At 42.5% G+C, this 24,689-nt stretch overlaps 1 protein-coding gene across 2 annotated transcripts in view; it reads right to left on the bottom strand.

Annotated features, from left to right (window-relative positions):
- Positions 1-24,689, bottom strand: part of PLEKHH3 (pleckstrin homology, MyTH4 and FERM domain containing H3) — a 113,487-nt gene that overhangs the window by 55,028 nt on the left and 33,770 nt on the right. For both annotated transcript variants that reach the window (XM_073572313.1, XM_073572314.1), the window contains exon 2: positions 13,370-13,425. In XM_073572313.1, the coding sequence (XP_073428414.1) occupies positions 13,370-13,425 (56 nt within the window). The remainder of the gene's footprint in view (positions 1-13,369; positions 13,426-24,689) is intronic.

The following is a 24,689-nucleotide window of genomic DNA, read 5'->3' as shown; positions in this document are numbered from 1 at the left end:
TCCTGGAACAAAGAATGTCAAGGCAGATGCCCTCTCTAGGAGCTTCTTTGCTGATTCTCCTGTGGTGACCAAGCTTGCTACCATCTTAGGCGAAAGGGTAGTTCTTTCTGCCATCTCGCCCGATTTGAGACGTGCTCTGGAAGAGTTCCAGGAGGACAAACCTGAGCGTTGTCCCAGTGGAAAGTTGTATGTTCCTGACCAGTGGAAGAAGAGAGTGATGTCTGAAGTTCATTGCTCTGCTTTGGCTGGTCATTCAGGTATTTTTGGTACTAGAGATCTGGTGAGTCGGTTTTTTTGGTGGCCCTCCTTGTCTCGTGATGTCAGGAATTTTGTGCAGTCCTGTGGGACGTGCTCCCGGTCTAAATCGTGTTCTCGCTCTAGTGGGTTGTTGATGCCTTTGCCTGTCCCCAAGAGGCCATGGACCCATATTTCAATGGATTTCATCTCTGATATGCCTGTCTCTCAGAGGATGACTGTTATTTGGGTGATTTGTAATAGGTTCTCTAAGATGGTTCATCTTGTACCACTCCCTAAGTTGCCGTCTTCCTCTGAGTTGGTGCCCCTGTTTTTACAACAGGTGGTTCGTTTGCACGGGATTCCTGAGAACATTGTATCTGACAGAGGAGTCCAGTTTGTGTTTAGATTTTGGAGAACTTTCTGTTTCAGGCTGGGAATTCAGTTGTCCTTCTCCTCTGCTTTTCACCCTCAGACCAATGGGCAGACAGAGAGAACAAACCAGACCTTGGAGTCGTATTTGAGATGTTTTATTTCTGCTGATCAGGATGATTGGGTTTCATTTTTGCCCTTGGCCGAATTTGCTTTAAATAATAGAGCTAGTTCTGCCACTTTAATGTCACCTTTTTTTTGTAACTTTGGGTTTCATCCTCGATTTTCTTCATGGCAGGTGGAGCCCTCTGCCTGCCCAGATGTTGACACTGTGGTGGAGAGAATGCACCAGATCTGGGACCAAGTGGTGGATAAGTTATCTCTCTCCCAGGAAAAGGCCCAGCGGTTTTCCAACCGACATAGGACCATTGGTCCCCAGTTTAAGGTTGGTGATATGGTGTGGTTATCATCAAAAAATATTGCTATGAAGGTGGCTTCTCCTAAGTTTAAGCCTAGATTTATTGGACCTTACAAGATTGTGGAGATTATTAATCCGGTCTCTTTTCGTTTGGCTCTTCCTGTCACATTTAAAATCCATAATGTGTTCCATAAATCTTTGTTGAAGAGGTTTGTTGAACCTGTTGTTCCGGGGGTGGCACCTCCAGACCCTGTATTGGTTGAAGGTAACATGGAATATGAGGTAGAGAAAGTACTGGATTCCCATCTGGCTAGACGGAGATTCCAGTATTTGGTTAAGTGGAAGGGTTATGGTCAGGAGGATAATTCCTGGGTCTCTACCTCTGATATTCATGCCAAAAGATTGGTGCGTGCCTTTCATCGGTCTCACCCTGATGGCGTAGTTGAGGGTTCGGTGACCCTTCCTCAAGGGGGAGGTACTGTTGTGAGTTCATTTTCCCCTTCATTACTGAGGCCCGAGGAACTCCCTCTTCTGGTAAAGAAAGGTAGTGAGCCTGATTATCAAACATCTGAGGCTGATGATGATGACTGGCTGAGTGGAGTTACTGACTGGATATAAGGCTGCCGACGCCCTTGTGCCCTGCGGGTGATTTCTCTGTGGGATCCTTGGAGACCAGTCTGAATTCCTGCTCCTCTAAAGCTAAGTTTGCTGCTCGGCCTTTTGCTTTGGTGCTTTGACTTTGTTTTGCTTTGTTTTTCTGGATTTCTGCCATTCCCTGCTGGGGTGTGCTGAATTCATTTAGCTCTGTCTTCTGAAAATACCTGAGTGCTGATATAGTTTTTGAAGCCTAGCTGCTTCAGGGCCTTTTTCATATCAGCTTGGTGGCTTATGTCTTTGATAGGGTTTTGGCAGATTGCAGACAGCAGCCTTCCTGTCCTTTCCTATCTAGGTAGTTTTGGGCCCCGTCTTTGCTCAGTCTATCTTTCTGTCTGTGTTAGTTTTTTCATCTTGCTTCACCGTCATTATATGTTGGGGGCTACCTATTGCTTTGGGGTCTGCTCTGGGGCAGTTTAGATTTCCCCTTTCTTTCTTTAGGCCTATGTAATTCTCCGGCTGTGATCGAGGGGTGTAGGGCATCGTAGGAACCCCCCACGGCTACTGCTAGTTGTGTTGATAGGTTCAGGGGTCTGCAATCTGATAGTTGCCAACTTCTCTGGTTTTCTGGACTTAGCTTGTATTTCTGCTGTTGCCTCCTATGGTGACTCATTCATAACAGGTATAGTTCAAAGCAATGATCAGTTGACGCTCCCTCTCCCATCATTCCCGCTCTGCCTCCGACACTGCGGGTCCGCAATGATGTCATCGCGCACTCACTGTGTGCCTGCAGAGCAGCCGCTGAGACAGGAGCCAGGAACAGCGCAGACACGAGGAGAGGTGAGGAGTGTGTGTTTTTTTTTAATGTAACATTACTGGACTGTGGGACCACTCTCTGGGTGGAAGAGATGCGGGCTGTGCTATGTACCATGTGGTGCTGTGCTATATACCATGGTGCTGTGCTGTATACCATGTGGGGCTGTATACCATGTGGGGCTATTCTATATACCATGTGGGCTGTGCTATTTACCATAGTGCTGTGCTGTATACCATGTGGACTGTGCTATATACAATGGTGCTATGCTGTATACCATGTAGGGCTGTGCTATAGTGCTATATACAATGGTGCTGTGCTATATACCATGTGGTGCTGTGCTATATACCATGTGGGGCTGTGGTAAAAACTATGTGGGGCTGTGCTATATACCATGTGGGGCTGTTCTGTATACTATGTGGGCTGTGCTATATACCATGGTGCTGTACTGTATACCATGTGGGCTGTGCTATATACCATGGTGCTGCGCTGTATACCATGTGGGGCTGTGCTGTATACCATGTGGGGCTGTGCTGTATACCATGTGGGGCTGTGCTGTATACCATGTGGGCTGTGCTATATAGAATGGTGCTTGTTATGAATGGGTCACCGAGGAGGAGAGCGCAATAGGCTATGCCACCAGAACACCAGAGAGGTTGGTCGCTCAGTGGATTGCAGACCCATGATCTTAACAACACAACTAGCAGTAGCCGTGGAGCGTTCCTACGTTGCCCTAGATGCTTCGTCACAGCTGGAGGACTAACTAAGCCTAAAGACAGAAAGGTGAAATTTAAACTGCCCCGGAGCAGATCCCCAAAGGAATAGACAGCCCCTAAACAAATGAAAACCTCAGAAAGAGGAAAAAATCCTCCAAAAAAATCAAGATAAAACCAGACAGGCCTAAATACATCTGCACTCACCAGGGTGCAGCGGACCCAAGTAAAATGGCAACTGCACAGGTGCAATACCACCAAATGAAATAGCCAGCCTACAATCAGGGATTGGCCATGTGGTACACCAGTGCAGAAAAATAATCCGCATGTGGCAGTGTTCACACAGGGAATGCAGAGCTTCTGGTTCACAGCCTCTTAGTAACACCATATAGGGGGGCTGTCCAGTGCTAACTAGAATGCATCCCGTGTGAACAGAGGCCACAGTAAGCAGAACCATTTGGGCCCAACTGCACCCTGAAAAAATATATACAGTGCACAAAAACATATCAATATATGTAAGATATTGGTTGATATTATGGCCATAATATGGTAGCTGGCAAACTGCGTCAAAGTTCCTTACACTTGCCAGTCCTACTCTAAATACATCTGCACTCACCAGATGTATTTAGGCCTGTCTGGTTTTATCTTGATTTTTTTGGAGGATCTTTTCCTCTTTCTGAGGTTTTCATGTTAGAGTAGGACTGGCAAGTGTAAGGAACTTTGACACAGTTTGCCAGCTTCCGTATTATGGCCGTTATGGTGTTACCAAGAGGCTGTGAACCAGAAGCTCTGCATTCCCTGTGTGAACACTGCCACATGCGGATTATTTTTCTGCACTGGTGTACCACATGGCCAATCCCTGATTGTAGGCTGGCTATTTCATTTGGTGTTATTGCACCTGTGCAGTTGCCATTTTACTTGGGTCAGCTGCACCCAGGTGAGTGCAGATGTATTTAGGCCTGTCTGGTTTTAGCCCCCAAACATATATTGTCGGTGAGACAAGATGAAGCACAAACACAGACAGAAAATAGACTGAGCAAATGATGGGGCCCACACTGACTAGATAGGACAGGATAGATAAGGCACTGTCTGCAATCACGCAAAAAACCTAACTATTCCAACACGACTGATGTACAAAAATACTGAGGTTTGCACAAACCTCGCCCCCACTATATCAGCACTCAGGTGTGAATTGGCGGCTAGCAACAGGCTAATACAGCAGGCGACTGAGCAAACAAACACAAGATACAAAAATACAGGGCAGGAGCCAGCAGCCCCTGGGGGAGCAAGCTGACCCCTGACAGCAAGGAAAAATCAGATGCAAAGGGTTTAGCAAATGACACTTAGCTGAAAAATGCAGGATCAGGCAGGAGACAGAAATCCTCAATAAGCAAAGAAAGGAGTATCACCGGCAGCCACTGAGAGAAGTCTGCTTGCTTATGTAGTCCCAGTCACTACCCCCACTCCTCCAATTATCTTCTGCAGCTGTTGGGTTAACATCATGTTGACCAGATCCACTACCAACTGTATCCACCAGAGGGAGCCTTGCCTCAAAAGTCGGATTAAGAGAGTTCACACTGGTGCTGTGCTATATACCATGTGGTGCTGTGCTATATACCATGTGGTGCTGTGCTGTATACCATGTGGGGCTGTTCTGTATACCATGTGGGCTGTGCTATATACCATGGTGCTGTGCTGTATACTATGTGGGCTGTGCTCTATACCATGGTGCTGTGCTGTATACCATGTGGTGCTGTGCTGTATACCATGTGGGGCTGTGCTGTATGCCAGGTGGTGCTGTGCTATATACCATGTGGGGCTGTGCTATATACCATGTGGTGCTGTGCTATATACCATGTGGTGCTGTGCTGTATACCATGTGGGGCTGTGCTATATATACCATGTGGGGCTGTGCTGTATACCATGGGGTGCTGTGCTATATACCATGTCGTGCTGTTTAGTATACCATGTGGGCTGTGCAATATACCATGGTGCTGTGCTGTATATCATGGGGGCTGTGCTATATACCGTGGTGCTGTGCTGTATACCATGTGGGCTGTGCTATATACCATGGTGCTGTGCTGTATACATGTGGTGCTGTGCTATATACCATGTGGGGCTGTGCTATATATACCATGTGGGGTTGTGCTATATACTATTTGGGCTGTGTTATATACTATGTGGGCTGCGCTATATACTATGCAGCTGTGTTATATACTTTGTGGCTGTGCTATATACATTATATTTTATGGGGGGGCTTCATTATACTGTATGAGGGGGCTACATTATTTTCTATTGGGGCTGCATTATACTGTATGAGGAAGGCTACATTGTATTCTATGGAGGGGCTACATTATACTATATAAGGGGCTGCATTATATTCTATGGGTGGCTGCATTATACTATATGAGGGGGCTGCATTATATTCTATGGGGGTTACATTATATTGTATGGCGGGGCTGCATTATACTCTGTGGGGTGGCTGCATTATGCTCTATGGGGTGGCTGCATTATACTATATGTGGGCTGCATTATACTGTATTGAGGACTATGGGGAATACATTATACTATATGAAGAACTATGGAGTGCATTATACTATGGGAAGTGAATTGTACTACATGGATGACTGGAGGTGTATTATACTATATGGTGCACTATGAGGAGTGTATTATGCTATATGGAGGACTGAGCAGTGTATTTTACTATATGGAGGACTATGAGGAATATATTATATGGAGGACTGAGTAGTGTATTATAGTATATGGAAGACTGAGTGTATTTTAATATATTGAGGGCTATGAGGAGTGTATTATACTATATGGAGGACTATGGGGAGTTTATTATACTATATGGAGGACTGAGGAGTGTATTACACTATATGGAGGATTATGGGGCACATTATATTATATGGAGGGCTATGGGGTGTAAACTGTAGATGTGCTGCTGATAACATGATACTATATGGGGACAGATTGATCTATTAGTGATCATTCTGTCCCCATGATTCTTTCTCAGATGGTGGAAAGAGGCCGGGAAACAAGTGTTAAACTATTTCAATATTGTTGCTCACACTCATTTGGCGGCCTGAACTCAGCGTATGTAACTACAACCGAAATGCTTCTGTGTGATGTGCAATATGTTAGGATTTGGGGCCCCATTTTAAACTTTGCCTAGGGCCCCACTTTGCCTAAAACCGGCCCTGCTGGAAGTGGTGTGGGCCTCCGTGCTCCTCACCATAAATTGTATTCAAGTCAGGAACCGAAGTAAGATTTCCGTACTTAGGTATTGCCACAGCTCTCCAAGAATTAAATGAGCTGTGGTGCTCTGCCACATTCTCTCCCATTTTGGCAGAGCTATGGAAAACTGGAGTGAAACTGCCAAAAGTCACAACATTTTTGCACAACCTCAAGTTGTGCAAACATTTTGTGATTTATCAAAGTGTTTTAGCCCAGATTTTTGGGGTAAACACTTTGTTGAATCAGGGCCATTGTGTTTTAAAGTGAGGCCTCATGGTAGATGGATGTCACAGCATCTGCTAAGATGTATACACGATGATGTCATGCTCCTGGGTTTGAACCCGGGAACCTGTGTTTTGTGGTCGCCTTCTCTGTCCACCGACCCACAGCAGATACACCTTTTCTCTGGGTGTTTATGTGCTGTTAGTCTGGCTGCAGTCTGTTTAGCATTACACAGGTGGTTTCATTTGTCTGCCCTATCACCTTTCAGGTGCGGCTTTATATTTTTTCCTCCTGCTGACAACTCCTGCTTGTGATAGTCTCTTTTGGGTGTTGAGCCATTCTGCTGTATTTTAAAGCCAGTCAGTGATATTCCAGCTAGGGTTTATTTCTTTGCTGTTTCTGTTCTGTGCACTGAACATATCTTTTTTCTATTTTTAGTAAATAGGGTACATATTATCTAGTAGTACGTACTTCACACTTTATTTTGTATTTCATCATTTATTTTACTCACTCTCAGATCTTTCCTTTTTCAGCACACTTTCCCTTTTGTAGGTAATTCACACTCTGCTTTGCCCTCTTTAGGTGGAATGTGAAACACTAGACAGCCTTTCAGGTAGCATAAGTTTGAGTTGCCATCTTTTAGTTTATGGCTAGGGCTATCTTTACTCACACAGGAACAACTAGGGACTGCGGGGTCAGGATCTCTAGTCTGTACAGGAATCGGCAGGGTAAGTTCCATATTTTAGCTTTATTAATTATCCAGAGGGAGTTGCTACTCTATCATAACAAATGAATATACAGTATATGTCTGACAGTAGTGCACTAAGCGTAAGTGATGTGAAGGTCACAGCTTCAGTGTTACATAAGATTAATGGGAGCATCAGGGATGTGTTCGCCATTTGGGCATGCAAGGCCCCACAGTTTCTCTATGAAAAGAAGGACTTGTATGCATCTTGTTCTAATACTCTATTAGCTGCCTGTAAGGACTTATGTGAATGGTGAGGATCTGTGTACACTACTGGGAAAAGTTGTCATTACATTGGCAATGGGAAATACATACTAACATGTGGAAAATACCTAATAAAGACAAGATCCATTCAGGAAGTCACAGCTGCTAAGTGTTGGGACAGATTCCCAGAATATTCACAGGTCAGATAACTCGGCAAAAACATTCAGTAAAAGCAACTTGCTGAAATGAATTCATCTTAAAGCGAACCTACATCAGGATTTTGCTAAGTAAACTACAGGCAGCATTGTCAGGTTGGTGCTGTTAGACTGATTAAAATGATACCTGGGTTGAAGAAATCTGTCTTGTGGTTGTTGTTTAACCCCTTCACGACCTTGGGGTTTTCAGTTTTTGCGTTTCCGTTTTTTGTACCCTGTCTTCCCAGAGCCATAACTTTTTATTTTTTGGCCAATAAGGTCGTATGAGGGCTTGTTTTTTGCGGGAAGAGTTGTACTTTTGAATGACACCATTGACTTTATAATATTGTATACTGTAAAATGGGAACAAATTCAAAGTGCGGTGAAATTGCAACTAAAGTGCAATTCCACAATTTTTTTTACCATGTTCACTAAATGCTAAAACTGACCTGCCATTATGATTTTCCAGGTCATTATGAGTTTGCAGACACCAAACTTTTCACATGCTTCTATGGTCTCCATGGGAGACTAGAAATCGTGATCATCCGATCGCTTCAGCCCTGCTGTATGTAGCAAAAATGCTAATCTGCTATGAGCATTAGCCACAGTGCAGTGCTCATAGCCTGCCAAGCATGACAACCATTTTGCTGGAGCCACATTTTTTTTTATCAAAGACCACAATATTAATTCCAATATTTAAAAAAGGAGGCAGGACACTGAAGGACAAGTGACCTGTCATAATTCCAAACAGATAATTATGTAAGCAGAGCACCACATAAAGCCCCGCCTCAAAGCGCGAGAATCTCATTAACCATTAACTGCAAACAAATATTAAACAACAACCACAAGAAGTATTTTTTCAACCCAGATATCATTGTAGTCAGTATAACGACGCCGACCTGACACAGTGTGTAGGTTACTCAGCACAATTCTGCTGACAGATTCGCTTTAAGCTTTTCAGGTAATTGTCCTTCAAGGCTATGTGCACACTCCATTTTTGGAGCGTTTTCGCTACATTTTTTTCCGCACAGGAATGGGCCAAAAACGCTAGGGAATCCTTGTGCCAGCTAACTCAATATATCTCCTGAAGTGTTGTGCACATGATTAGGAAAGATGTATATCTTTGTACCGTGTTAGCCAGTAGATAGAAAAATATTCAGGATTGAGAGTCCTCAGTAGTTGGTTTATGTCTTTTTACATCAATTAAGGAATTTCCTTTTAAAACCTTGCGGGGCAACACAGAACTAGACCCCAATCAGAGGACCATAAAACATCCAGACTCCTTATCTATGAACTGGTCCAATGTTTATATTTATGTTTCTCCCTCTCCCATATTGATAGTTCTGCTTCACGTCACTTGTCTTATCTATTGCATTTTTTCTAGGCTGTATTGTGCATAAATATGTGACTTCAGATTTTGTATTAGTCTAGCCTGATGAAGAGACCTGAGTAGTCTCGAAAGCTTGCAATGTATTACCATCTTTTCAGTGCACATGATTAGTAATTTTCCTTGAGCATTTGCAGTGCATTTTTTCCTGCAGCATGTCAATTCCTTGTGCGGATTTTTAGCATTTTTCACCCATTGACTTTAATTGAGTCAGTCAAATCCGCAGCAAAAATGCAGGTATAAAAATGTTTGCGGATTTGCAGAGTTTTTGCTTGTGTTTTTATGGACTTCCTATGGCATTTCCCATGATGTCATCTGTGTGACAGTGTGGGAGACACCGTCTCGGCAGTAACATTACCTGGGGTAGATGTTACCATCGGTTAGAGAACTGCAGGGTCACGCTGTCATATGTCAGCATGACCCCGCAGCTGTGACTGCGACCCCGCAGCTGTGAATCGCGGTAAAAGCTTACCTCAGGTCACCCATTGTCGGCTGATGAAAGACTACTACTCCCATCAGCTGACGCCTTCTGTCACTGATAACAGTGATAGTAGTTACTGCTGACAGGAGAAGTAGTGTCTCGTCAACCGGAGCCTGTGCTTAAAACTTAAAAAAATAAAAAATGTAAAATAATTAAAAACATATTCAAATAAAAATAAACACATTATACTCACTTAACACCTAGTCCCCATGCCCTTGTCCCTATAAACAATCAAAAATAATAACCAATAATCCAGTGTGTCCCATAGTGATCTCACTTGTAGAACAGTCACAACAGGAGATGTGACTGCTCTAACTGGCCGCCGGCTACACACTGACAGAAGCATCATCGCTCCCACAGTGTATAGTGCTGAGCTGCCGTGACAGAGGTCACAGAAGTTCATCAGATGATGAGCTCCATTGATTTCACTTACGGCACCATCGCTGTGTGAGAATTTTTTCACGCAGCGGTGGTGCCATAAGTGAGATCACCGGGGCTCATCAGCTGATGAACTCTAGTGAACTCTGTCAAAGCAGCTCAGCGAACACACTGCAGGAGTGATTACATTCTCTTGTCAGTTTGTAGCCGGCTGTCCTTCAGAGCAGTCACATCACTGACTGCTCTCAAAGTGATCAGGATCATCGTGGGACATTATGGATTATAATCTTCTCTGCAGACAGGTGAGTAATATTGTTGTTTACTATTTTAATATATTTACAGGAGACATTGGCTTCAGTGGACTGGGCGATGACGTGAGTAATTTAGATTCAATAAAGGAGTCTGTGTCATTATTTTAAATAATGGACTTTATTCTGGGTTTGTGTCTTTTATAATATCACTATGGGGTTAGTAATGGGGGTGTCTTATAGATGCCTCTCCATTACTAACCTCTGGGCTTGATGTCACCTGACAATACAAAGGTGACATCAACCCCCTCAACTATCACCCCACTTGCCACTGCTCCAGGGCAAGTGGGAAGAGCGAGGCCAAGTGCCAGAATTGGCGCATTTCTGAGAGCTGATGTTTTTAGTCTGGGAGTTGCTGTTCCAATCTAGGTTCCTTCTGTTAACACTCATACATAGGCTGGTGACAATGTGTCTGGAGGTGTGTTCATTTAACTCATTACTTACTGGTTTAGTAATGAGGGTGTCTGGGTAAGACCTTTTCATTACTAAACCTAGGGCTTGGTGTCAGGGACAGCTGCTGACACCAAGCCCTAATCCCATTACTCTGATGCCACATGAAAAAGAAGGTGTTAAACCAAGTAATTATATCACAAAAGATATTTTTAAATATCTTTCTTTAGCTCAAAAAAGCCTTCATTCTGGTGAAAAAAACGCATATAAATCCGCTGTAGAAATACACCAAAAAACGCTGCAAAACGTGCCTTATTGCTGCCAAGAGATGCAAAAACCTTGCAGAAATTTCTGCAAGCAAATACTTAACGTGCGCATAGCCTTAGGTTTAGACAGACCATCCTTTAGACGATATGGCCATTTCCTGCCGCATACCACGAGAAGTAACTTAATAAGAAATGTAGCCATACATAATCCTTCCAGATTCCCAGACTCCTTTGCTGCTGAGCTGGTGGGAAAGTAGGGAGCCAGTCTAATCAGAGCGAGACCTCAGGCCTAAAAATAAACTTGTTTACGTAAATCCTGCGGCCAAGGAATTTGGAAAATGGTCCGAAAAAGTATAAGGAGGGAGGGAGGACTACAGAGAAATGTCAGGAAAAGAAAAAAAAAAAAAATCGACAATGCACGAGCACACGGCTAACTTCAATGAGCAACAAAATGCTGACATATTAGTACCGCAGAATTATTCACTCTATAGATTAGTAATAAAGTTAGAAAAATTACAGAAATTAAGGCAAGAAATAGGAAGCTTCTGCTTACAATAAAAGAGAGGCCGAGGCGTGCGGGGGAGGATATTAGAACAGAGCCTGCACTCTGTATTAACCTTGCTGTCATTCTGTCCAGATGGATGTGAATATTACATTCACATGCTGGGACAGTGCGGAGCCCAGCTGGGCTGGATCTGCAAAGTATCAGGGGACTCTATCAAGCACACAAAAACACTCAATCCAGGGGTGCAATCTGAAAATTCCTCTTATGGCTATTGCCTCCTGACAGACCCATAGACACGGCACAAAAGAAGTTTTAGTCCCAAAAATAAGTCATGATAATTTATTGTATTTTTTACCAATTATTTATAGCAAGACATAATCTACTGATCTCTCTGGCGCTCACATTTTAGATGTGGTTGTACACAATAGACCAATGTATCCTGAGGAAGCAATCTCAATAAGACCGGCCAACAATTAAATCCATACTAAGTGGTTGGCAGAAGCTCATTACACAGGTATCAGGGGAAAAAAAACAATCAGGCAGTTGGATTTCAATATGCCCAATCCTTTGTTCTCAAAGCTCAGCAAAACCTACAGAAGGTGCATGGTCATACGTCAAGGACATCATGTACAGTGTTATTCATACATATATAACTGGGGAAACATTACAGTTATTAACACACTACACCGTCAAGGATTAAAATTCTGCAGGGCACGCAAGGTTCTCCAAACACGGCAAGTGCAGTTGATATCAAAAAATTTTATTTTGGTCTCATCTGACCATCTCCCATGCCTCCTCCTGATCATCCACATGGTCATTGGCGAACTTCAAACAGGTCTGGACTTGTGCTGGTGTGAACAGGGGAACCTTGCATGTCCTGTACGATTTTAATCCACGACGGCGCAGTGTTTTAATAACCGTAATGTTTGAGACCATGGTCCCAGCTCTCTTCAGGTCATTGACCAGGCCCTCCTGTGTAGTTCTGGGCTGATTCCTGACCTTTCTCAGAATCAACCTTACTCCACAAGACTAGTTCTTGCATGGAGCCCCAGACCGAGAAAGATTGACAGCCATCTTGTGCTTCTTCCATTTTCTAATAACTGTGCCAACAGCTGTTGCCTTCTCACCAAGCTGCTTGCCTATTGTCCGGTAGCCCATCCCTGCCTTGTGCAGGTCTACAATTTTGTCCCTGCCCCTGGTGTCCTTAGACAGCTCTTTGATCTTGGCCATGGTGGAGAGGTTGGAGTGTGATCTATTCAGTGTGTGGACAGGTGTCTTTTACACAATTAATGAGTTCAAACAGATGCAATTAATACAGGTAATGAGTGCAGAGTAGTAGGGCTTCTTAAAGAAAAACTAACAGGTCTGTGAGAGCCTGAATTCTTGCTGGTTGGTAGGTGATCAAATACTTATTTCATGCAATAAAGTGCAATTTAATTATTTAAAAATCATACAATGTGATTTTCTGTTTTATTTATGTTTAGATTGTCTCTCACAATTGAAGTGTACCTATGATAAAAATTACAGACCTGTCCATTCTTTGTAGGTGGGAAACTTGTAACATAGGCAATGTATCAAATACTTATTTTCCCCACTGTGTATATGTGTGTATATATAATATATACTGTGTATACACACACAAAATTGCGTAAAACACATTGCTTTTAGGAACAGTTATTTCAGCATAATTGCCTACATTCCCATAACGTGACTACATGTTCAATAATATCAGAACCACACACATTTATCACATGCCAAGAGCTTCCCATTACATAACTCCCATCTTGTGTTTTATATTAAGTGTGGCACGCAATGATTGTATAATATTATTTGTAGTCAGAATGGGAATCGCACAGTGTAATACATATTACCCAACATTTCCTTCATGAGTCAGTGTGTGAGCCTACCTTTCCAAGCCATTGGATGTATGGACAAGCGGGGTAACGCCGACATCTGCTGACCCCTAAAAAAATACAATTAAGTCATTTAGTGGCAGACCACGTTACATATTCAAAACTTTAATAAATATTACAGCTTTTCGCAATCTTCCATGACCGACTAACAAAAAACAACTGACGTGTACAAATTCCTGAAATCAGACTTCTGCTGTCATATACACATAGAAGACAAAGTGAAGAACCAGTTGTGCTTGACCTGTATTCATGATGTGTGCATGCTGCATGGTTTGTCTCCTTCAGTGACAAGTCCGATACAAAGAGCTAATCAGCAGGGTGAGACATATTTGTCAGCTGTCAACATTTGGACAATAGTTTTTGGTTGACCTAAGTATCTCAAAGAAGTTGTGCAGAATTAGAAAAAGAGGATGAATTCTTTTTCCCAAGAGCAGCGCCAATCCTTGCTAGTAGCTGTAGCAAAAGTGGCACCATTTCTGGGGGAAAAAACCATAGGCCCCTTCACTAATCATGGAACCCCCTTTAATAAAGTATTTGAAAGGGGATTGTATACCCTCAAAAAAAAAAACTTTAAATGATTATAAGGTGAAAGTTACTGGACTAAGAAAAGCTGTTCACTCTCGAGACATCATCGCCGGTCTTGGGTCCGCTCCATTTCCAGTTTTGTTTCAGCACGGGAGAAAGTTTCTGGCATGTGACCAGTGATATAGCCACAGCTATTGAAATGAGTCCGTCAGCCTTACCCATCACTGGTCACGTGACATCACAGAAAACTGTCTATTTTGGCGAAACAAAGCCAGAAATTTAGTCATTGGGACAAGAACTGATATTGTAAACTCGGGTAGCTTTTTCAACTTTTTTCCAACAGGAAATTTGCTTTTAACGTAGTACTCCTCTAATAATTTGTCAAGCAGATATACAGTTGTGGCCAAAAGTATTGACACCCCTACAATTCTGTCAGATAATACTCCGTTTCTTCCTGAAAATGATTGCAAACACAAATTCTTTGGTATTATTATCTTCATTTAATTTGTCTTAAATGAAAAAACACAAAAAGAATTGTCCTAAAGCCAAATTGGATGTAATTCCACGCCAAACATAAAAAAGAGGGTGGACAAAAGTATTGGCACTGTTCAAAAAATCTTGTGATGCTTCTCTAGTTTGTGTAATTAACAGCACCTGTAACTTACCTGTGGCACCTAACAGGTGTTGGCAATAACTAAATCACACTTGCAGCCAGTTGACATGGATTAAAGTTGACTCAACCTCTGTCCTGTGTCCTTGTGTGTACCACATTGAGCATGGAGAAAAGAAAGAAGACCAAAGAACTGTCTGAGGACTTGAGAAACCAAATTGTGAGGAAGCATAAGCAATCTCAAGGCTACAAGTCCATCTCCAAAGACCAGAATGCTCCTGTGTCTACCGTGCGCAGTGTCATCAAGAAGTTTAAAGCCCATGGCACTGTGGCTAACCTCCCTAAATGTGGACGGAAAATAAAAATTGACAAGAGACTTAATAATAATAATCTTTATTTTTATATAGCGCTAACATATTCCGCAGCGCTTTACAGTTTGCACACATTACCATCACTGTCCCCGATGGGGCTCACAATCTAAATTCCCTATCAGTATGTCTTTGGAGTGTGGGAGGAAACCGGAGTGCCCGGAGGAAACCCACGCAAACACGGGGAGAACATACAAACTCCTTGCAGATGTTGTCCTTGGTGGGATTCGAACCCAGGACCCCAGAGCTGCAAGGCTGCAGCGCTAACCACTGAGCCACCGCATTTCAACGCAAGATTGTGCGGATGTTGGATAAAGAACCTCGACTAACATCCAAGCAAGTTCAAGCTGCCCTGCAGTCCGAGGGTACAACAGTGTCAACCCGTACTATCCTTCGGTGTCTGAATGAAAAGGGACTGTATGGTAGGAGACCCAGGAAGACCCCACTTCTTACCCCGAGACATAAAAAAGCCAGACTGGAGTTTGCCAAAACTTACCTGAAAAAGCCTAAAACGTTTTGCAAGAATGTTCTCTGGTCAGATGAGACAAACGTAGAGCTTTTTGGGCAAAGGCATCAACATGGAGTTTACAGGAGAAAAAAAGAGGCATTCAAAGAAAAGAACATGGTCCCTACAGTCAAACATGGCTGAGGTTCCCTGATGTTTTGGGGTTGCTTTGCTGCCTCTGGCACTGGACTGCTTGACCGTATGCATGGCATTATGAGGTCTGAAGACTACCAACAAATTTTGCAGCATAATGTAGGGCCCAGTGTGAGAAAGCTGGGTCTCCCTCAGAGGTCATGGGTCTTCCAGCAGGACAATGACCCAAAATACACTTCAAAAAGCACTAAAAAATGGTTTGAGAGAAAGCACCGGAGACTTCTAAGGTGACCAGCAATGAGTCCAGACCTGAATCCCATAGAACACCTGTGGAGAGATCTAAAAATGGCAGTTTGGAGAAGGCACCCTTCAAATATCAGGGACCTGGAGCAGTTTGCCAAAGAAGAATGGTCTAAAATTCCAGCAGAGCATTGTAAAAAACTCATTGATGGTTGCCGGAAGCGGTTGGTCGCAGTTATTTTGGCTAAAGGTTGTGCAACCAAGTATTAGGCTGAGGGTGCCAATACTTTTGTCTGGCCCATTTTTGGAGTTTTGTGTGAAATGATAAATGTTTTGCTTTTTGCTTCATTCTTTTTTGTGTTTTTTTCATTTAAGACTAATTAAATGAAGATAATAATACCAAAGAATTTGTGTTTGCAATCATTTTCAGGAAGAAACTGAGTATTATCTGACAGAATTGCAGTGGTGTCAATACTTTTGGCCACAACTGTATTTTGTTGTTTCACAACCACTTCAACCTCTTAAAGGGAATCTGTCACCTATTTTTTAGCATATAAGATGCAGCCACCGCCATCAGGGGCTTATCTACAGCATTCTGTAATGCTGTAGATAAGCCCCCGATGTAACCTGAAAGATAAAAACGAGTTTTATTATACTCACCCAGGGGTGGTCCGGTGCGATTCGGGTCCGAAGGGTGTCGCGGTTTTGTCCGAGTCCTCCCATCGTCTAGCGATGACAGCCTCTTCTTTGCTTCCTGTCGCAGCCCTGTTGAGGGCAGAGCAGAATACTGCAGTGCGCAGGCGCCGGGAAAGGTCAGAGAGGTCCGGCACCTGTGCACTGCAGTACTCTGCTCTGCCCTCAACAGGGTAGAGAAAGAACGCCTGAGCAGGAGCGGCAGCAGAAGTAAGAAGGAGGACGTCAGCTCTAGAAGATGGGAGGAGCTGGACCCGGACCGCGACACCCATCAGACCCGGACCGGACCACCCCCCGGTAAGTATAATATAAGGGCCCCGTTACACATAACAATGTCCCAGCGATCCCACCAACGATCCGACATGGATGAGATCACTGGGACATTGTTAGACAGCCCCTCCAGTGATCAGGACCAGCGAGCAAGCTGGTTTCCAATGTAAACAGCTGTTTACATTGGAAACCAGCGTCGCTGATCCCTGGTCTCTTGCTGCCACGCGCAGCGATGTGTGCTGGCCAGCGGGAGACCAACGATCAAAAAAGGGCCCAGGACGTTGGAGCACGATCAGCGATACCTGGCAGGGGGGCCGGTCGCTGATCCATGTCACACACAGCGATGTCGCTGGTGAGATCGCTGTGGCGTCACAAAATCGGCGATATCGTTGTGTGTGACAGGGCCTTAAGTCATTTTTCATATCTTTCAGGTTACATCGGGGGGCTTAGCTACAGCATTACAGAATGCTGTAGATAATCCCCTGATGGCGGTGGCCGCATCTTATAGGGCAAAAAATAGGTGACAGATTTCCTTTAAAGGGAATCTTTCAGTAGGCTCAATCCTCCTAAGCCTCTAAAGCTTTATCTTAAATGAAAGGGGGTGGCGTTACCAGTGTGTGACATGTAGATCAAGGGTACAGACTGTCACTTATTACATGTCTCACACTGGTAAAGTTCCCTTTCATTTAAAATGGAAGCAGATTCTCAGGGAGATCTATGTGCGGCCAATAGATCTTAACAGCTTATATAGATTTTTCAGGAATAAGACATTGGATTGTAGATATCAAAGTATTATTTTATTTCTTTTTTATAACCTACTGTACATGTCCATATAGACAACTTAAATGATTGATCCTACCGACACTCCCTTTAAAGTGGACCTGTCTCACCGGGACAAAATTGGTCAATTTGTGATCTTAATTTATTTTTACTGCTTCCATGTGTATCCATTTTTTTTTTTTTTTCAAATCTTCCATACAGAGCATATTTTTGTCATATTTTTATGTTCTTTACCTGGGGTGGGGGGGGGAGTGCTTTTGAGATAATAATGCAGAGCAGTCTAAAGACGTTCCTCCCCCACCCCTGAGAATCCTGTCAATCCAAATGACAGTAACTAGGTCTGCCCCTTTTATAGAAAAATAATTGTTAAGTAAGGGGGAACACATTTTAAAATGTGAATAAAACAGACACATATTTCCTTTATTTTCCCTCTGACATATCCTGATATTGCCAAAAGAAAACAAGAAAAAGATAATGAAATTAAAATTATCCCCACGTATCACAAAAATATGCAAATATTTGAACATCCAAACAAAACTTTTACAGCTCTTTCAACTACTTGTACGAAACAAAATGGAACAGGTGATTGGCCTGATCTTGAACTGGTTTAAAAAAAGAAAAAAGCAGAATAGTCACTGTAGCAGCAGGAATAGAATAGTAAAAAAAAAAAAAAAAAAAAACCTGGCCACTTTTAACCTGGCGATTGGTCTTCTTTAATGAATAGCCCTGAAACGGCCATTGTGACCACCAGCCTTTTTTTTTTTTCCATTTTTTGCTTTGCACACATTTCAGCAGCCTTACCTTTTTTTATTTTTTGACATGGCTATATGATGCCTTGAATTATTTTTGTCGATGATTTAATGTACTTAGAAATTACTTTGTGCAATTTACATCTATTTTTTGGGATGCAAATACAGACTAAAGAAATGTTTGGTATCATTTTATTTATTGTTGAGATGTCGCACCAAATAACCAGTGGAATGAATTTTGTAAGTTCTTACAGTCGGGTAGATGCCTAATGTTTGCTTGTTACATGTGTACATTTTACAATTTTTGCCAGAGCTGTATATACTGTATATATATATATATATATATATATATATATATATATTTCATTCTTTGCAGGTTGGAGAACTCTCTTTATTATAGCCAGGTTATCCCTTTATCAACTAGTCTGAAAAAGAAAAGTCAAGGATTATAGTGGAGGATGGTGTTTGGAAACTGTTTAGTCTACAAGTGAAGCTTAATTCTTAATTTACAGCTTTTACTTCGCTCTGTTTGAACCTCCATTTGATGCTCGTGTTAAGAAATGTGTATGGACATACAGACCAAATAAAGAGTCTCTGCAAAGTAGCCTGAGGGTGTTCAAAGACTTTTTTTAATGTCTCCCTGTAAACTCATGTAGATCTTTTTATTGTAAGTAAAAATAAATGGACGGAAAAAAAAAAACAAAGAATCAAAACACTTAAAACAAAATACACACTGACTATGCCACACAGAAAGTGTGCTTCTTCAGGAAACTGTCACATTTAGACCATCAAAGTGCTAAATTATTCAAAATAATATTGACAGAATATTGACTTTGTGTAAACTAAGTGGTCCATGCAGTCTATTGTGTAAGGTGAGGGAGAGGCGGGATACAATTTCGGGGCTGACCGAGCGCATTTCACAGTATATGTGGCACTGGCCCTGCCAACCAATGGGGCAAGAAATTACCATTTTGTCTTTTCCATACATGATATACTGTATACTGTATAGCTGGCTCTTGGTCAAATGATCTTTTAACCAACAGATAACTCACCCGAAAACTCACGCATAAGCACGCTCAGCTGAGTGTACATATGTCCCGACTCCTCAGTAGAAATATAGGAAAAAGTTCCTGGATAACAAAAGGATCAGAAAGATTAAATCTAACTGTCTGATACTTTTCTCCTTCTCCATATATTTTTCAATGAAATTTGTGGGTTCAGTCCACATGCAGTGGGTACGGAAAGTATTCAGACCCCTTTAAATTTTTCACTCTTTGTTTCATTGCAGCCATTTGGCAAATTCAAAAAAGTTCATTTTTTTTCTCATTAATGTACACTCTGCACCCCATCTTGACAAAAACAAAACAAAACAGAAATGTAGAAATTTTTGCAAATTTATTACAAAAGAAAAACCGAAATATTACATGGTCATAAGTATCCAGACCCTTTGCTCAGACACTCATATTTAAGCCACATGCTGTCCATTTCCTTGTGATCCTCCTTGAGATGGTTCTACTCCTTCATTGGAGTCCAGCTGTGTTTAATTAAACTGATTTGTAAAGGCACACACCTGTCTATATAAGACCTCACAGCTCACAGTGCATGTCAGACCAAATGAGAATCATAAGGTCAAAGGAGCTGGCCAAGGAGCTCAGAGACAGAATTATACCAAGGCACAGATCTGGCCAAGGTTACAAAAGAATTTCTGCAGTTCTCAAGGTTCCTAAGAGCACAGTGGCCTCCATAATCCTTAAATGGAAGAAATTTGGGACCACCAGAAGTCTTCCTAGACCTGGCCCTCTAGCCAAACTGAGCAATCATGGGAAGATAGCCTTGGCGAGAGAGGTAAAGAAGAACCCCCACTGTGGCTGAGCTCCAGAAATGCAGTAGGGAGATGGGAGAAAGTTCCACAAAGTCAACTATCACTGCAGCCCTCCACTAGTTGGGCCTTTATGGCAGAATGGCCCGACAGAAGCCTCTCCTCAGTGCAAGACATATGAAAGCTTGCACAGAGTTTGCTAAAAAAAACACATGAAGGGCTCACAGACTATTAGAAATAAGACTCTCTGGTCTGATGAGATGAAGATAGACCTTTTTGGTGATAATTCTAAGTGGCATGTGAGGAGAAAACCAAGCACTGCTCATTACCTGCCCAATACAATCCCAACAGTGAAATATGGTGGCAGCAGCATCTTGCTATGGGGGTGTTTTTCAGCTTTAGGGACAGGATGACTGGTTGTCATTGAAGTAAACATGAATGTGGCCAAGTACAGAGATATCCTGGATGAAAACCTCTTCCAGTGTGCTCTGGACCTCAGAGTTGGCCAAAGGTTCACCTTCCAACAAGACAATGACCCTAAGCACACAGCTAAAATAACAAAGGAGTGACTTCAGAACAACTCTGTGACCATTCTTGACTGGCCCAGCCAGAGCTCTGACCTAAACCCAATTGAGCATCTCTGGAGAGACCTGAAATGGCTGTCCACCAACGCTCACCATTGGACCTGACTGAACTGGAGAGTATCTGCAAGGAAGAATGGCAGAGGATACCCAAATCCAGGTGTGAAAAACTTGTTGCATCAATCCCAAGAAGACTCATGGTTGTACTCAGGGCTGCCACTAGGAATTTCGGGGCCCCATACTGGCAAAATTTTTGGGGCTCCGCCCAGGCTCCACCCCTCGAACTGTCCACAGTCCCACCACTCTCTCTTAGAAAAACTCCACTTCTCACCAATCACACATTAACAGTTCCCATCACCAGATCACACATACAGTCATATGTAAAAGTTTGGGCACCCCTATTAATGTTAACCTTTTTTCTTTATAACAATTTTGGTTTTTGCAACAGCTATTTCAGTTTAATATATCTAATAACTGATGGACTCAGTTATATTTCTGGATTCAAATGAGGTTTATTGTACTAACAGAAAATGTGCAATCTGCATTTAAACAAAATTTGACCGGTGTAAAAGTATGGGCACCCCTATCATTTTCTTGATTTGAACACTCCTAACTACTTTTTACTGACTTCCTGAAGCACTAAATTGGTTTTGTAACCTCATTGAGCTTTGAACTTCATAGCCATGTGTATCAAATCATGAGAAAAGGTATTTAAGGTGGCCACTTGCAAGTAGTTCTCCTATTTGATTCTTCTATGAAGAGTGGCATCATGGGCTCCTCAAAACAACTCTCAAATGATCTGAAAAGAAAGATTATTCAACATAGCTTTTCAGGGGAAGGATACAAAATGTTGTCTCAGAGATTTAACCTGTCAGTTTCCACTGTGAGGAACATAGTAAGGAAATGGAAGAACAAAGGTACAGTTCTTGTTAAGCCCAGAAGTGGCAGGCCAAGAAAAATATCAGAAAGGCAGAGAAGAAGAATGGTGAGAACAGTCAAGGACAATCCACAGACCACCTCCAAAGACCTGCAGCATCATCTTGCTGCAGATGGTGTCACTGTGCATCGGTCAACAATACAGAGCATGTATAACGCCTTTTTGTATGACCAAACAACTCAATCTTTGTTTCATCAATCCACAGGACCTTCTTCCAAAATGTAACTGGCTTGTCCACATGTGCTTTTGCAGACCTCAGGCGACTCTGTTTGTGGCGTGCTTACAGAAACGGCTTCTTTCACATCACTCTCCCATACAGCTTCTCCTTGTGCAAAGTGCGCTGTATTGTTGACCGATGCACAGTGACACCATCTGCAGCAAGATGATGCTGCAGGTCTTTGGAGGTGGTCTGTGGATTGTCCATGACTGTTCTCACCATTCTTCTTCTCTGCCTTTCTGATATTTTTCTTGGCCTGCCACTTCTGGGCTTAACAAGAACTGTACCTGTGTTCTTCCATTTCCTTACTATGTTCCTCACAGTGGAAACTGACAGGTTAAATCTCTGAGACAACTTTTTGTATCCTTTCCCTGAAAAACTATGTTGGATAATCTTTGTTTTCAGATCATTTGAGAGTTGTTTTGAGGAGCCCATGAAGTCACTCTTCATAGGAGAATCAAATAGGAGAACTACTTGCAAGTGGCCACTTTAAATACCTTTTCTCATGATTTGATACACCTGGCTATGAAGTTCAAAGCTCAATGAGGTTACAAAACCAATTTAGTGCTTCAGGAAGTCAGTAAAAAGTAGTTAGGAGTGTTCAAATCAAGAAAATGATAAGGGTGCCCATACTTTTGCACCGGTCAAATTTTGTTTAAATGCAAATTGCACATTTTCTGTTAGTACAATAAACCTCATTTGAATCCAGAAATATAACTGAGTCCATCAGTTATTAGATATATGAAACTGAAATACCTGTTGCAAAAACCAAAATTGCTATTAAGAAAAAAGGTTAACATTAATAGGGGTGCCCAAACTTTTACATATGACTGTATAGCCTGTAGCTTTTGTTTTGGCCAAAAGGTTTTTTAAGCTGTCACGATGACAAAGAAGACTCTTTTGGCGGAGCTCTACTCTACTCTATCCTATTAATCATTTGTTAAAATATCCAATACAATTTAGGTATATTTTTTATTTTTTCAACTTTTAAAATGACCAATAATATCACATACAGGGGACAAATACCCCCGCACCATGACCAGACACCATATTACCACCACATAGACCTATAATACCACAAACAAGGAACAAATACAGCCACACCATGTTCATACCACATATTACCACCACAGTAACCAAATAATGTCACATACAATGGACAAATACCACCACACCATGACCAGACCACACATTAACACCACATAGTGACCAAATAATAAAACATACAAGTAACAAATACTGCCACACTATGGCCGGACAACATTACCACCACATAGTGACCTATAATATCACAAACAAGGAACAAATACAGCCATACCATGTTCATACCAGATATTACCACCAGTGACAGAATAATAGCACATACAAGGGACAAATACCACCGCACCATGCCCAGACCACATATTACCACCACATGGTGACTGAATACTACAATACTGATCATTAATAAACAAAACCACAATACTAATATCACCATAAGTGCCATTATACACAGGAGCTCTGTACTTAGTATGCAGTGTGTGTACAGGTAATACAGTGATTAACAGTGACATTATACACAGGAGCTCTGTATACAGTATCAGTGTACAGGTAATACAGTGATCAACAGTGTCATTATACACACCAGTGCTGTATGTATTGTACAGGTTATACTGTGATCAATGACATTATGCACAGGACCCAGGAGTGATCACTGGTGACATTGTACACAGGACTCCTGTATATAGTATACAGTGTATAGTGTTAGTGTACAGGTAACACACTGACTTACCAGTGATGTCTCTAGGTGAAGTCCTTCATCTTTGCTTTTCATCTTCATCCAGCACAGACAGCCATCACTTCTTCCATCTCTGCAAGAAATAAGACACCGCTTGCAGAACACATTACAGTATTTTTTGGATTATAAGATGCTCTGGATTATGAGACGCACCTCAAATTTTGAGGAGAAAAATAAAAAAAATTTTTTTTTTAATAAAATGGTGGTTCTTCTTATAATTCTTGCATCTTATTGCTTACCGAGGATGGCGGCTGCGGTGAAACGGGGTCCCAGGGTCGCTGCTGGAGGCAGGCAGGAGTGGGGTGATGCTGCAGGCCGCAGGCAGGATGTTCGTCGCGCTGCGTGGGTCTTGTGCTGCTGCCGGGTGTCTCCTCGTGCCCGGCGGTTGCTGGCCTGTGCTGCGGGTGGCTCGAGTGCCCAGCGGTGTTGTGTGGGTGTCCGGCGCTGCCCGGGGCTCTGCCGACATTTTGCAACTAGCCAGAGCCCCTGCACTTCCACGGTTCCCTGTGAGGTGGTCTCTGGGAATATAGCCACCGCCTGGGGCGGTGCATGCGCAGATGGTGATCTCGGGACCTGGATCTCGAGAGCTGAGATGCCCCATACGCTAGCTCATAAGGTTGCTTCTACTCAATACTGAGCAAATGGTCTAAATACTTATGACCATGTGATATTTCAGCTTTTCTTTAATAAATTTGCAAATATTTCTACAGTTCTTTTTTTCCAGTCAAGATGGGGTGCAGAGTGTACATCAATGAAAAAAAAAGAACTTTTTTGAATTTACCAAATGGCTGCAATGAAACAAAGTGTGAAAAATTTAAAGGAGTCTGAATACTTTCTGTACCCACTGTACATCAAATGGGAATGGGCAGCTTTAAGGCCCCCGCACACATTAGATGTGTTTGGAGGCACCATGCACAGCCGAAGCCACTGATTTCATCAAGTTGTGGGCAACATGGTAGCTCAGTGGTTAGCTCTGCAGCCTTGCTAATGCTGGGCTTCCTGGGTTCAAATCCCACCAAGGACAACATTTGTAAGGAGTTTGTATGTTCTCCCCGTGTTTGCGTGGGTTCTCCGGTTTCCTCCCACGTTCCAAAGACTGATAGGGAATTTAGACTGTGAGCCGCATTGGAGACAGTGATGATAATGTGTG

The sequence above is a fragment of the Dendrobates tinctorius genome, unplaced genomic scaffold (assembly GCF_039654945.1).
Source record: "Dendrobates tinctorius isolate UK_male_01 unplaced genomic scaffold, ASM3965494v1 ptg000032l, whole genome shotgun sequence".
Lineage (NCBI taxonomy): Eukaryota > Metazoa > Chordata > Amphibia > Anura > Dendrobatidae > Dendrobates > Dendrobates tinctorius.
The sequence above is the reverse complement of the archived record's forward strand: the minus strand, read 5'-3'. Positions and strand labels throughout refer to the sequence as shown.